Here is a 16,280-nt window from a genome sequence, read left to right as displayed (position 1 = left end):
GTTACTACACAAAGGTTGACTGAAATGTTAATGCTGTTACCATGCTAGAATTCTAAAATTAGAGTGACAGTTGTTTAAAGAATGCTTATTTCAAATAGTAAGAGTGCAGAAGAAATCTAAAATGCTAGTTGGTTAATGAAGCACATTAAAATTTAGAGTGCTGATATATTTAAAAACAAAGTCCCACTTTCAAACTTCTATATCTTTCATATTCTAAGTATCTTGCTTTGAAGGATCTATGAAGAAACATGACTGATTTGGAATTAACTTGTTCTCTTCTAGATATAATTATTTTCAAAATGAAGCCCAAAAAGGCATTTTAAAATATAAATAGTAGGCTCTTACTTCAATGAAGCTACTGCACCAGCCAAGTATTTTACATTACTAAACATCTACAGAACTATTTTTTCAAAGTATAACTATCCCAATTTTCATTACTCTTAAATATATTGTAGAATTTTTTAAAGTACCAAGAATCAGCTATAGGAAATAAATGGGAAATGTCATATTTCACATGCCTGAAATTAAAACCCATTTAAACACTGCATTCACATACTCAAATGTCTATATCTTGCAGAAAGCTTACTCAAATATAACATTTAATTAGAAACTCAATGCCATAAGTGCAGCACATCAGTATCTGCCCCCTTCCTATGACTCACGAACAAAATCCTTCTAGTGAATCACCACCTCCCATTACCTTTCATATGACATTATCCTGCCCTGACATGCCTCCATCACTAGAACCACCAGACCACTTCAATGATATGCTTATTCTACTCTCTTCCATCACTTCTTCTCCAGGATCCTCTTCCAGGAACCCCACTCCTTATTTCACTCTATCTGGAAATAAGTCTTAAGTGTTCTCATCTTCACCACCTACCTGTCTGAAGGCTATGAGAAAAGTAGCACGCTTACTGAAAGCTCCAATATACCAAGAGATTTAACTCCCATCCAAAGAGCCTTTCTGTGTTTTCTGGCTTTGACCTCACTCTTGAGAGCAATAAACAATACAGCAATAAAACTGAAAAGCTACAGCCAATAGGCCACCTAGCTATTTTTTTTGTTCCAAGAAAGAGCAGGAATGGATAGGTCTGGAATCAATAGGGCTAGCCCCAATAAAAGAATCTCACCAACAACTTTAGGTGTTAATGTTCAACAGCAGGAAAATGCAATGAAGTAGGAAATCACCAACAGGAAGTTAAATACAAATAAGATACTGGCTGATAAAGAAATGCTACAAAAGGGAGTTAAAGAGACACAGAATTCTACCATGGGGTGAAAGTATATAATGAAGAAGAAACAGAAGATGTAGGACGAGAGAGCGAGCAGAAGAGAAGGCAAGTAGGGGATCCAGGTCTAACCCAAAGAAGCAGGCTCCCGTCAGAGAGCAGACGAAGGTTACTAGTAATGTGCGGCATTTCAATTTACTACCAAAACTATTAGACTTCAGCACCATAATCTAAATTAAATATTCCTTTCAAGATTAAAACTGAAATTTCTTTTACCTGCGAACTCAGTTGAGTTTTTATCCAGTTGAAATAATAATTTAAGTCGCTGCCTTCCATCAATTCTTTTCCCCAAGCTGCCAATTTGGCAATAATTCTTGCTGCCTAAAAACAAAGAAGAAATGCTTGCATTACAAGGAATGAATAATCATCAACAACATTTAATTCCTAAAACAGATTAAGTATCCTTAAATCTTTGAATCCCGATAATATGTTTCAGAGTTTCAAAATCCTACCTTATGAATTTGCTTCACTGCTTCAGTTTTTTTAATATACTTTAAAATTACTATTTGTCATATATGATAACTGTCTTGGAAAGAAGAAAAGGGATATAGGAGAAAATTCTGATGATGTAAAAAAAAGATACCAATAAAAATTTATTTTTTAAAAATGTGTTCTGAGGGGGAAATCACAGAAAAATATATTCCTCAAATGAGCTATAGTGAGGATCAAATGAAATAATGTACATAAAATGCTACATAAATGTAGGCTATTATGAAATCATTCATTTTTGCAATCTCACTTAAATACTTTGAGAAATCAATCCATGATCTCATGGATGTTCGTACTTCTTACTTTTACAAATCACAACCCATTTACACCTTTTTATTCCATGGGACTCTCCTCTCTCCACAAATCTTCCATCAAGGACATACTTAAGACTACAGAAGCATTACTATGATTGATATTTGTTGGACACCAATGCAATATTCAGCCTGTTCATCTGTTATCATTTGCTCTTGCTATATGACTAGTCCACATACTTTTCTAGTCATAACACATCTTTCAGAAAATCTTTTATGCCACTTTTCTCACACAACTCATAATTGGAAACGTGTTCTATAGCTTTACGCCTACCACTCACATTTCTACTGTCCTTCAGATTACCTGACCAGGGAGAGGTCCTAAAAATTACCTAAAAGCAATTCATCTCAACTTTTTCCCTTTCAATTCTAAATATAAAACTTTTCCATACAATTCCATGTCCTCATCTGAGTAACAAAGCAGCTAGGTGGCACAGTGGATAAAGTGATAGACCTGGAGTCAGGAAAAATCTTCTTCCTGAATTCAAATATGGCCTCAGACACTTACTAGCTGTGTGATGCTGAGCAAGTCACTTAACTCTGTTCGCCTCAATTTCCTCATTTGTAAAATGAACTGGAAAAGAAAATGGCAAACCACTCCAGTATCTCTGCCAACAAATTCCAAAAGGGGTCACAAAGAGTCAGATACAAATGAAAAACAACTAAACAATATCTGGGTAACATACATTCTTTTTCTATTTTTTCTTATGCAGAATGCACTGGAATGGTTGTGGACACCACTAAAGAGGCCCTGCAGTTCACCAGGATTTAATGTAATCAGTACATCAACCACAAACAAGTATACTAGAACTGTTTTCTTCAAAGTGAAGGCCTTAACCTGACCCCAAAGGGTATGAGATCAATAAATAAGTAGGTAGAAAGATGGGCCAGATTCCACTCTCCCTACATAAGCCAATCACAGAGCTTGTGTCCAACACAACCACATTTATCCTTATCCACCAAGACTCCCTCTCTCCAAGCCCAAATTCCCAAGCTCCTTCCTCCATTCTGACACAGCTGTCAGCACCTCAGGCCAACTCAAGGCAACCTAATTATATGCAGTAAGTTTGAGTGCCAGGTATGAAAGAACAGAAAAAAAAGGCCAGTTTGGCTAGATCACAGAGTATGGAAAGGAGGTAGTAATACATGAAGCTAGAAAGATGGTTTGGAACAGCACTGTTAAGGGCTTTAAAAGATAAACAAAGGAGTTTATTCAGATATGCTCCATCATCTATATCTATGGTAAATTCCTCTTTTATTTGGACTTCATACTTTATCCAGAAAATGTATAAACATAAATGGAAGTGGAAAAGCCACATAGCAAGAATAAGGATAGCAAACAAGCAGCCAAGTTATTCTGGTACCCACACAATTTTAAAAGACTGAAATGAAGGTCTTCATCATATTCAATATATCATCTACAAAGAACTTCTGGAGATCAGTTAGTTAAATTGAACTATCGGGAGGCTATCTGATTCTGCCACACATCTTTCCAATGACTTTTGGATCAATTACAGTTTTGATTTTTTTGGTAGTACTTTACAGTTTACAGACATATAAAATCACCAGAAGACTACACATACACATATGCAAAGGATGAAAAGGCACAGATAACCTAGCACTGTTCTACAGTGCCCAACATGAGATCTGCTGAAGTAACATGAAGTATAATGTTGGTAAGAGATAAGTGAATAAAGTTATTTTCTTTGGTTTATCATAAAGTCTTATGATTTTATGATATGCATAGGAGATGACTTATTGAAGAAGAGTACCAAAGGCCACATTTTGTTCAACAAAGTCAAAATCTGCTTTTATAATCAAACAATAAACATATTAGGATCTTATATTCTTTACAAGTTTTGTTATTCCATAGTGTGACAACCAATGCAAAATGTTGAAGAAAACTATAAAAGTCTGCCTATTTTCTTTTCATGCCTTTCATGAAAGATACCTTTAATGAGTGCAAAGACTGTTCTCAAATATTTTATAGAGATGAGAAAGAAGCTATATTAATAAGTAGTTGATGAGGCCTTCTTCTCAGTTGCTTTTTTTTTTTTGGTAATAATACCATCTGTGATTTTTTTTCATTCTTTTTGGAATTTTCTCCTCTCTGAGATAGCTTGAATATCAATCCCTAAGTACCTTTAATACCATATTCATTTCAATATTTTCTGTACTGGTTATATCAAGTTCAGCCACTCTTGAGCATGAACTCTAACTTCCTAAATGTCACTGCCATTGCCTTTGTGGAGGTAAGAGTCCCATTGTGGTGGTGTGGTTATACAAAAAATAAGAAGAAGACATTATAATAGGAACACAGATAAATCATTTCCATTTAATTTGTTTGTTGCTCACCATTAGTTCCAATGATATATGTCCTTTGGATGATGAGGCTTAAATTGCATCTTGCCCCAGCTTTGTACAGTGATCAACTAAATGCTTACCATGTGGACAGTGAAAAGATCCTGGCGATTCAACATTGGCAGAAAGTAGGACCATGCTGTAGTCTTGCTACGTTTAGCATAATCAAAGAAAATACTAACTCGTTGGTGATTTTCCTGAAGAAACATAAATATTCAGAAATGTCATTTTCACGTCAATTTTTATACATGAAAATAAAATATTTTCCTCATTATTAAACATACAAATAGTAATGCACTAAAATATTGTTAAATGACTTTTTCCTATTTTCAGATCATAAAAAAGTCTATTTTATTCATGTCAGTTTTTCGTTTGTTTGTTTTCTGGTTGTTAACAATTACTTGCTGTTTGGCAAAGGATTTCACCTCCTTACATTGTGGAATGCTTATTCTATTGAGACATGTAAAAGTACTTCTATAACAGGGATTTAATTCAGATACAAAACACTTTTAAATGTTTTTATCCTTAGTCTGATAATGCTATGAAAGTTAATACATAAAATAATTTTATGGTTAAAAGAACTGAGCATCAATGAATGTGTGTTTCATAAAGTATTATTTTTTATAAAAAAGAAAGTTATTTATTTTCCTAAACGACCACTTTGCCATTCCATACTTCTGCTCAAGAAAGTATAAAAAATTCCTATTTCACTAACTCTAAACTTATGACTTTCAAAATAAGTCATAACCTGATATCATATGATCTAACCTACCCTCCAACTCACATAACTAAGATAAACCCTCTGGTTCCAATAAAGTTAATCATCTTCTGTCTCCCTGAAAAGGCCAAACTCATTCCCAGCCTCCATATATGGTCATATCATTCCTTCAAATTTGCATGTCCTACTCTTGTTACTACATTCAATTATAAAAGAATTGACAAAAACACAAGTTCATGATTTGACTTAAATAATACCTCAGCCTCTGTTTAAATATAGCCAGAATAATATGCATGTGGTCATAGAAGATACACACCAATGTCTTAAGTGCCCTAATAGTAGATGAGGTAATTACAATAATAAAAGAAGTCTTCAAGGAAGAGGAAGCATTTGATCTGATCGTAAAAAGATCTTTGCTTTTATCTAATAAAAACAACCCATAACTTAGCACAGTGCCTGGCACACAGTAGACACTTAATCAATATTTATTAATTATTGATTGATTATTCAATCAGTTGCTCTAGAGCCTTATCCCTTTAAGAGGCGGGGGTGGAGGGGGTTTGGGGGAGAGGGCAAAGTGCTCAAGATCTGGCCTTTGGGTTCAAGTACCCCCCTTGACATACACTGTCTGTAGGGCCCTCAGCAAATCATTTAATCTCTCAGTGCTCTAGAAGGCAGGCAGGAAATTACTTGTTCATTTTTCATGTTAAATATGTAATCTTTTGAAGTTTGCAACTTTAAATTTTTCCTGGTTTTCAACATATTTATCCTCATCTTCGAGCAGCTCTATAAGTGATTAATCCACTTAACTCACAGGCACTAGCCTAGTTACAGTACTTTGAAAGATAGGGAAAATACAGATCTAAATGTCTGATTTAAATAAGTCATGGTTAACTGTTATCTAAGTCTTCAAATCTGAGGTGGAAAGTTTGGTTATGATGGAAAAATTTTATTCATCCTGATTCTCTGAATCTATAGATTACAGAGCAGACAGTTGATACCATACATAGTTACCATACCTATCTATGGTAGGCAGTAGTCCATAAAATCACCACAAGTCACATTGCAGTCCATGGACATTCATGTTCTCAGGAGATGTCCCTAAAAACCTAAAATATTTTCAATTCTTTCTGAAAAGAAGTTTTAATAACCTGCCTATTTTTCTATGACTTGTACTCTTAGGTAGCAAGCTGGACTAGAAACACAGAAAACACCTTGTTCTGCACATAGTGACAATTAGCCAATTTTAAAAGAAAAGCTGCTAGCAAAATTAGTATATATGTTCAACAAAGACCACCTAAGTACTGAAAAAGAGGAAACTCTGCATATATCAATCACCCTGAAAAACAAATCACACCTACACACAAGCCCATAATTACCAAATCACAATTCTCACAATTACAGAATTGGGAAAAATTTACTATCACCATCTATAAGTGAAATTTCTAAAATTTTAGTTACTCTAAACAAAAAGGTAAGCTATCATATAAACTAAATGGAGTATTAACCTACCTGAAGCATATCATCAACCAGAGTTAGTATGTATTGAACTGTCTGTTCTTTGGAGATATGAGTCATCAGGTTTATAAATGTTTTGGCACACTAGAAAATAAAAATACATTCAAATTTATATTAAATATTGCAATCTCTAACTTTAACAGGAGTTTCACACTTGATAATTATGTTTACTACCAGCTAAAGTTACTCCATATGCTTATGCATTTACCAGCTTAAAATTTGGGTGAAACAGCCTCCAAGCACCCTGAGAACAGTGGAAGCTAAGTCTGAGGTTAAACATTTGCCACAGAAAATCAGCAAACAGATAAAAGAGTTGACTGCCACATAAGAGAGTGTATTAAAGAAAAAAGACATTTTTTTCTCTATAAGTAAGATCACCACTGTCATATTAAAATACATTGCCTCCAAATCTTTCAGGAAAGAGAAGCTTTGGGATTCTGACACCTTCTAAAAGACAATATGTTGAAAAGGAACACCATAACAGCTAAAAGAGGTTAAATTCAACTAATTATTTATTGAGCATATATTATTGGAAGAGAGGCAGTGTGGTATAATAGATAGAGCTGGCCTTGGAATCAGAAAGATTTGGGTTTATGTCTTTCGCACTGACACCTACTGGCTGTGGGATCCTAGGCAAAGGCACAACTATCATAGTGCCTGGCACATAATAAATGCCTTTGGACTGACAGACAGACCAAAAGTTGCAAAACAGGTACCTAACTGCATTAGTGAACAGAGTTTTCTCACTGAGATATCCCTACATGGATGAAATGCCAGATGTAATCCAAAAAACAAACAAAAAATATGATGGGTGAGGCCCTCTGCCACGCTGCTATAGGGAGATTCAAAGACGAGCTAGATGCAGACACTAATAAAAATAGAGAGGATAAGGCAAGTACACAATTAACTATTCTACAATATAAAATATTTTAATTGCCTTTGTAAAAGACATTTTACTTATTCATTCATTCATAACACTGACTAAATAAATGTCTATTATGTACAATGTATGTACTGGTGCTATAGGAAACTCAAAGTTAAATAAGACAAATACTGTCCTCAAGAAGTTTACAATCTAATACAAGTATAAATCTTTTATGTGAAGATACAAAAATCTTTGAGCTATAAGAAATGATGACCAAATTGGAAAAAATGCAATTTTTAATTCTCCCTTACACTATAAAACTACAAATTACATACATCAAGATAATGTGGGTAATTTCACTCTAACTCTAGCTTAGGACAAACTGATTGCACCTAATTACAGATCTTCTCATCTTTCCTTTAAGGTCTGCAATCTCAAGCTTTACCTAACCCCATAGGGAAAGGAAGCAAATGACAGTCCTGAGGACCATGCTGAAAATGAAAATTCACTCGAAGCTGAGAACCATACAGTAAAAATATTTTATCAAAAGAGTGGCATTCTGGGGTGGGGGGGGAAACTATTTCAAATATTCAAAACATTTAGGGCTTTAAGGCCAAAATCTTGACTTGTATTCCATATGTAAACAAGCAGGTATTCAAGTAAGTATCTTCTTTAGGCCATCCAGGACCTTTTCTCAGATTAGCTAGTTAACTCTGCACCATATATAACAAATACCACACTCACTGAAAAGATTACAAAGGTGATACATGTAAGAAACATCCACATGAAGTCATATTACACAAAAGTAATAATCATAAACATATGTCAACAGTTTCTTAACAAAAATCACCAAAGTAACAAATAGATGAATAAGCAAATGTCAACGCAAAAGAACTTTCATATTCTCTTTGCAGTTCCTTCTAGCCACACAGCCTTTTTGTATGGATTTAACTCTACTGACAGTCATCTCCCTAATGACTCTAATGTTATCAACTAAAACCAAAGTGAATGTTGATCATACTTTGGAAGACGTAATAAACTAGACCAGCCACATAAATGGACTTCCAAAGATCAAACATATGGGCTGGCTAGAAAAGAAGAAAGGAAACACAGATGATCTTGCCAGTAATTTAACATTTATTTGTACAATCGTTTAGAACCTACAAAACCACTTACTAACCTACAAATAAAAATTAAAAGAGCCCAAAAGAGCAAGTGAGAGGTGTTATCCTGGCTATCTCACAGAATAATTACAAGAATCAATTTGTCTATCAGATTGGTATTAGCTATGTGCAGAAGCAGAGATTTCCACTTGGATGCCACACCCTTCTAAGTCAGTTATACTTTTTCCTTAAGCCTGTGAGTTTAAGCTAGTACATAATGTGCCCTAAAATCCAATGAGAGCTTTATGGAAGTTGATATTTTTAGCCAGAACTTTTAAAAGGCTATCAAAAATTACCAAAATTCAATAAAAGAATAATAGAATCCCTTCTACAGAATGATGTATGAAATTCATCCCCATTTGTCCTAGTGTATCCTTAAGAATGATAAAGTATTCAAAATCTAAGATTTTATTATTTTTTTAAAAGGGTTCATTCATATAGCCAAATCCAAACACCAAAGACCATATTTATTATAAGATATTACTATAACATATTTAAATTACTTGAGTCATATGAACCCAGACATCTAAATTTTATCAAAACACTTGAAGCATGAAAAAGTCTCAGAATAAAATACCTGGCTGCCTTCACTTTGAAGCATTTCTTGCTTCTCTTCTGGACTTCTTTTCATCTCAAACCTCTGAATAAATTCACAATCTTCACCTGAAATCATCTGTCCCCTAGAAAACAAGCATAAAATTTACTTTGTTAAATAAAAGTTAATATGTGTATACTTAGGCTGGCTTCCAATGAACCACCCAGAGGTCATTTTAGATTTTCTTCTCTCTTCTAAAGCCCCTATCCTAAAAAGTGGAAATTAAAATAGCACTAAAATACAGCTCAGATTAAATGTAAACTCTGCATCAATATCTGCACAAGATGACAGATGATAAAACAAATTTTAGTCCTCTTGGTAGAAAGGTAGAGAGGAGTATAGATGTAGAATGTTGCATACCTTGTCAGATGCTGGTTGGTTTTACTTAACTGTTTTTGTTACATGATGGGGTTTGATGGGGAGTTGGGGGAAGGAGAATAAAAATGACAATATTTAATAAGAGAAATCAAAAATAAAACATTGATAGTAAAGACACATATCCTACCCCAAAGCAAAATGACTCATATTCAATATATGAGTCTCCTATATTTTATTTCCTATTTCATAGAAGCAACAAAGGAATAATCTGTGGCACTTATCCATCTTCCTTCAATCCAATTCTATCACCATATCTATCCTTTCATTCTTCTCCCTAATGTAAGGATGTAACCCTGCTCTTCTCCAAAGAGTACATCTCTTCCAGTTCCCTGATCTCAACCATTTTCTACTTCAAAAAGAAATCTGCTCCATAATATAATCTGAAACTCATTCTTCACGCCTATGTTTTCTTCATAAACTCCTCTTACTTCTTTTGGTTCTCCCCCAAGATGCAATCCTTGGTCTTTTCTTTAGATTAGCTCACATAGAAAGTAAAATATTGACAATTTCTTTAAATAAATAAATATGTGTATCTGTGTATAAAAACTCTTCTTCCCTTTGATCCAATCCCTTATTTGCAAGTATCTACTAGACAATTCTACTCTTATATCTTACTAACACTGCAAATTAAAAATGTCCAAAATTAAACTCATCATTGCCCCATTTAACCAGCTCAGACAACTAAATGCCCTTCAAAAGACACTAAAATCTCTATATCCACCCCTCTCTTTCCACTCACACTGCCACAACTACATTATGCTCTTATTACATCCTATTGCAAACATTTTCCTTGCTAGCCTCCTTTGCTCTAAAAACATAACTCTTTTGGGATGCTTGGTCTGCCTACTCAAAACTTTATGACCTCAATGTCCTATATATTCTCCTGGGTTAAATAAGAATACTAAATCCTTAAATGTGGAAGACGATATAGGTAATGATTACTTTGATTTATCTCCCCAAAAAAGAGATTTTGCTAGTTTTAAGGCATTTTTCCAAGAATGATCAAAAATAGTTCCATTCTAGGCATAAGGGAGGATTCATTCCCCTTCTATGCTCCTGACTCCCTCTCAGTATGTGGTCATAGTCCAAATCATTCTGATTCATGCAACATTTAGAAAATATTTTCCATTAAAGTGATCATAGGATCAGAGAGCTAAAACTAGAAAAGACCCCCTCAGAGGCATTGTCATAACAATTACAATAATTTATTGAGCACTTTAATGTTCACAAAGTACTTTACAAATATTAACTCCTTTTATCTTCACAACAACCCTGGGATGTAGGTGCTGTTATTATCTGCATTTTACAGATAAGGAGACTAAGAGTAACAGCAGTTAAATAATTTGTACTGGGTCACACAGTGAGTAAGTGTCTGAGGCATGATTTGAACTTGAGTTTTCTGGACTTGAAGCCCAATACTCTATACATTCAGTCACCTAGCTATCCCTTCATTTTAGAGATTAGGAGAGGTTCAGGAACTTTACATGACTTGTCCAAAGTAGTAAGAATCACAGGTGGGATTTTACACAGATTCTTAAGACTATTTGAAATTACTTTTCACTTGCTATAAAAATACATAAAATGACAGGGAGCGATTTAATTCTCTCTAGGAATCCTCCTAAACCTACAATATAATTGCAGATCATTTATTTGTTCATGGGCTGTTTAGGACAAACATTATTATAATGAATAAATTGGAAATTCCACATCAGAAACAACTCAATAACCGAAATTAAAATGCTGAAATGTTTTTTGAATGGAATATACCTAAGCTAAAAACACACAAACACCCCCACACACAATTTACCATGACCTTTAAAAAAACATTCCATTCAATCAATTTCCAGCATCAGATAACTATCCTAACAAAACTCCCTGTAACAGTTAACAGGCTCAAAAAACGATTTAGATATTCTGTTTCAAGAATATCAAGGAATAACAGAGCACTGTCATGTAACAGTTAACAGGCTCAAAAAACGATTTAGATATTCTGTTTCAAGAATATCAAGGAATAACAGAGCACTGTCATGAGAGCCAAGAAGGGGCAGCTAGGTGGCGCAGTGAATAGAGCACTGGCCCTGAAGTCAGGAGGACCTGAGGTCAAATCCGGTCTCAAACCAAACACTTGACACTTACTAGCTGTGTGACCCTGGGCAAGTCACTTAACCCCAACTGCCAAAAAAAAAAAAACCTAAAACATGAGAGCTAAGAAATCTAAATTCTAGTTCTGCTATTAGTATGTGACTTCAGTCTGGGCCACAGTTCCCTTATTTGCAAAATGGGAAGGTGGGGAAGGGTGCCCCCCCCAGACTCCTGTTATTACACAATCTTTTAAATTATGTATGACTATCACATAACTTGAAAATACTGGTAGCAATTACCATTTATTTTATAGGCAGAAAACTGAAAGCACAACAGAAAGATTATATAAAGTCCTGAAGTTAAACAATCGAGGACCTAAACTGAGATGCTTAGAATGTCCAAGATTAAGTAAAAAATAAGTCCACACCATAGAAGAGGCCTTTCTACCAAAACATCCCTTAGAAATTAGAACTAGTATAAATGTAATAATATTACAATGATGAATATACCTATGGATCATTATTATTATTTAGCTTAACATTTTACATCAACATCTAATCAAAGGTAAGATGCTAGAAGAGAAAAATAAATCCTTACAACTTAAGGGTCTTTAAGGTTTCAGCACTAAAATATAGAAATCCAAATTAAAGTTCAAACTTGGTAGAAAATAAAATTATAAAGTATTTTAACAACTAAAATATCATATAACTTAAAAGCCAGGCCCATCATGGTAGGGCATACCTATAGTTCTGTAATTCCTGCTACTAAAGAGGGCTAGAGCTAAGGCTGGTGGGATCGCTTGAGTTCAGGAGTTCTGAGTCACATCGGGACTAGGACATCTTATTAAGTAATCAGAGGGCCCAAGCACAGGTCAGGCAGCAAAGACTAGCTGAGGAGAGGTAAAACAGCCCCAGTCAGAAAAACAGAATAGGATAAAGCTACCATGCCAATTAGTAGTAGAATCTAGCCCATGAGTGGTTGCTGCACTTTCAGCTTGGGTGAGATAGAAGACAATCTAAAAACCAAAACAAACAAAAACAAAGCAGCATAAACACTCAGCTAATGTTTACCATACCAATGCCAATAAATTTAAGCACAAGCTTAATTTTATAAAAAAAAGATTACTAGCCAATATATGCTCAAAGATCTAATATAACCATAGGAAGAGTTTTATGAAGTAATACAGGGTGAGCAAAGAAGAACCAAAATAACAATATATACAACTATATAAATGAAGACATTTTTAAAGGGCAATAAAATACAGATTTTTTAAAAATTGGAAGCTTAGCACAAACACTTTTCTCTTAAAAAAATGTAAAACTACTTAAGTATAAGGTTACATGCAAGTACTATTAGTCACAATAATTCTTTCATCCTGTTTTCCTTAACTTACAGACCATGGCAGATTCAAACCTGAGCATAATGGAGGTTTCATAGGAGTCAAAATAGAACTGATCAATTTAACTAAAAAAAAACTTTCAAATCAAAAATTTTTTTAAATCCAAGCAAATAAGAAGGCATTTTATATTTCAATATTACATTATTCACCTCCACTAAAATCCTACTCCAAAGCCTCATCTCTGCATGAACATCTTCCTGTCTTCTTGAAGGCCATGCCAATGGAATACTAGCTCTCAAAGTTCCTAACAAGCTAGAAAGGTCTGGTAGAAGTTAGTAAGAAGTTAGTAATGGACTAAAGGCTTTTCATCCAAGAAATAGCCTAAGTTCAGAAAAGCTCATCAGGTTGGCAATAAAATGATGAATTTGAGGATGAGAGTAATTCTCAAAGACCATCCACTAAGCTAATCAAGGTTTGTAATCCCCTTCTTTTGAAAGTGCCTAAACAATGAAATGACAGATACCTCCTTAAGTTACTAAACTATGACATCAGAAAGCCAAGTGGCATTTCCAATTTTCTCTTTCACCATACCATATATGCAGCATTAGATGAATTTTAAATTAAAACTTACAAATAAATTTTCTTCATCAAGAGATCCTGCCATTTGTATAAATACAAAATCTACTTTGCCAAAAAAGAGATACTTCAGTATATTTTCCTTTAGCAAAATCATGAGAATCTATGTGTTTTAGCATGATTCAAAATACTTTCCTTAAAATACAATAAACTTCACTTATACAACAAATAATTCATGAGTTCATGAAAAATGTCATATAAACCAAATTTTTGGAAACCGGATAATCATTCTAAATGAACTAAGGGTGTTCTATATTTTAAATAACATGCTATGAATCCTAATGTGATATAATCATTCCCTAATGTATCTCTTTTTAAATTCCAGAGTTTATACATCAAGCTTTCCTAAATCAAGATACACTCTACATTAAAATTAGCCCTGGAAAAAAGGAAAATAATTCATACTGAGCGAGTAAAAAACAAATTCTGGAAAATTTGGCTACATCTCTTGATAAAGTATCTCCACTAAAACCCTACTGTAAGGCAGTCCTAATGTGGTGCGGGGGCAGGGGCAGGCCGTGGTGCTTCCCAAGGTGGGAGGGAAGTCAGTAGCAAGTCCAGAATGTCAGAAGTAAAACCTGAAGAGGAATGAAAGCTGGCTGGCCTGCACCCCTCTACAAAATGGAAGCCCTTAGAGGAACACACCAGTGGAAGAAAGGGAAACAGCTTGGTTCAGGGACATTCCAAGTGAGAGGGCTGAAAGGTCAGTTGGATGCTCTAGAGCAGGGCTGGGGAACCTGTGACCTCAAGGCCATGTGTGACCCTCTAAGTCCTCAAGTGTGGCCCTTTAAATGAATCCAAACTTCACAGAACAAACCCCTTTAACTAAAGAATTTGTTCTGTAAAACTTTGACTCATTCAAAAGGCTGCACCCAAGGACCTAGGCTACATCCAGCCTTGAGGCCACAGGTTCCCCTCTCCCGTTCTAAAGTAAGGAAGTCCCAGGGGCTAAGAGAAGTTCCAGGGTGAGATGGCAGCTAAGGAGGAGTTAGGAGGGAGTCCAGAAAAGTCAGAACAGAACCGGGAGGGGTTAAAGCATGAAGGTTCTGACAGCAAGTTCACATAAAGCTGGCAAGGATGAGAAAGCATAACTGTCCTCCAAAAACTAGTCTAGCTATGTTATACAGGGTCATCACCACAAGGTCAAACCCCTGGTAACTAACTGTGAGGGTCACAGCAACTCAAGACAACAAATCACTGAAGGAGAAAAGGCTCCAGGTCACTGTCTAACAGATGGCTTTATTCTCTGTTGTAAAACCCATCTGGTGTCCTTAGACAAGACTACCTCACCCCTGCTGCCTTGAATCAAACAGGTTTCTTGTCTTAACAGATCATAACAATTTTATCCATATGGTCACCTCCTCCTTCCTGCCCTGGAACAGAAATTGCTTTCCCACCTGGTAACATCCTACCAGCTGCAGGACAAACACATCCCTAGAAACCTCCTTTTCTCTCTTTGGACACCCCCTTTCCTCTTCTCTTTCCTCTGTGCTTTGAAAACTATTACTAATCTGACCCAAACTGCCGCAGAATGCTGCTTGCTGCCTGTGACTTTTGCAGTGGGAGCTAGGAATTGGGATACAAGTTCTACTCAAAGCAATCCTAACTGTTCAGGGGCGTACTTACTAGCAAATGGGCCCCCCTTTTATTTCCTTTTCAACCAATCTCTGAAGTTATTGGACTCTAATGTGGAAACCCACTAGTGGGCAAGATTCTCTGAGATGTATGGGTAAAGAAAGAAGTCAGGCATAACTAGTCTACATGCTCTGCCCTCCTTCCCCGTTCCCTGAGAGGAATGACCCAATGCTATTAAAGAAGTTGCAATATGTGCACATAGTAAGAGCTGATGAAATCTAGATCTTTTAAGTACTAAAATAGTTATAGGATGCCCTAATACATATGTCTTAACAGTGATACCTCAGGCATAAACATAAATACCTACTAAAAGGCAACACATTTTAAAAGGAGCTAAGCAAGTTATCAAGGCAGCTAGGTGGTGCAGTGCATAGAGCACTGGGTTTGGAATTGGGAAGACTCATCTTCCTGAATTCAAATCTGGCCTCAGACACTTACTAGTGAATGTGGGCAAGTCAGTTCCTCTGTAAAATGAGCTTGAGAAGGAAATGGCAAACCACCCCAGTATCTTTGCCAAGAAAATCCCAAAATGCGGTCACAAAGAGTCAAACAAGCCTGAAACAACCAAACAACAACAAAACAAGTTAACAAGCTAAGTAAGTGATTCCTACAGCCACAAAGGAGCCACAACAAATGTAAAATCTGGCAAAGTTGGCTTCCCTAATATTCACTAGGAAAGTCAATTCCATTTAACATTTAATAAGCCCCCTATGAGTAGGGGGCTGTGTTAGGCACTAATAATTGTGATAATAATAACAGCTATCATTTACAGAGTGCCTTAAAATTTAAAAAGCACTTTACATATGTTGTCTCATTTGAGGCCACACAATGATCCTATGAAGTAGGTGTTATCATTATCTCCATTTTATGGATAAGGAAAATGAGGCTAAGAAAAGTT

The 16,280-nt window shown here is 35.3% G+C and overlaps 1 protein-coding gene across 3 annotated transcripts in view; it reads right to left on the bottom strand.

Moving 5' to 3' along the window:
- Nucleotides 1-16,280, bottom strand: part of ATP6V1H (ATPase H+ transporting V1 subunit H) — a 112,011-nt gene that overhangs the window by 84,169 nt on the left and 11,562 nt on the right. For all 3 annotated transcript variants that reach the window (XR_013486223.1, XM_021005914.2, XM_021005913.2), the window contains exons 3-6: nt 9,295-9,397; nt 6,684-6,773; nt 4,537-4,650; nt 1,509-1,613 (exon numbers count right to left, since the gene is read on the bottom strand). Coding sequence is in view for 2 of the 3 variants with exons in the window: in XM_021005914.2 (XP_020861573.1) it covers nt 1,509-1,613; nt 4,537-4,650; nt 6,684-6,773; nt 9,295-9,397 (412 nt within the window). In the remaining variant the exon portion in view is untranslated. The remainder of the gene's footprint in view (nt 1-1,508; nt 1,614-4,536; nt 4,651-6,683; nt 6,774-9,294; nt 9,398-16,280) is intronic.

This window comes from Phascolarctos cinereus, unplaced genomic scaffold, assembly GCF_003287225.1.
Source record: "Phascolarctos cinereus isolate Bilbo 61053 unplaced genomic scaffold, phaCin_HiC Scaffold_4;HRSCAF=312, whole genome shotgun sequence".
In the NCBI taxonomy this organism is placed as follows: Eukaryota; Metazoa; Chordata; class Mammalia; order Diprotodontia; family Phascolarctidae; genus Phascolarctos; species Phascolarctos cinereus.
Note: the sequence above shows the minus strand (reverse complement) of the source record. Positions and strands in the feature narration are given on the sequence as shown.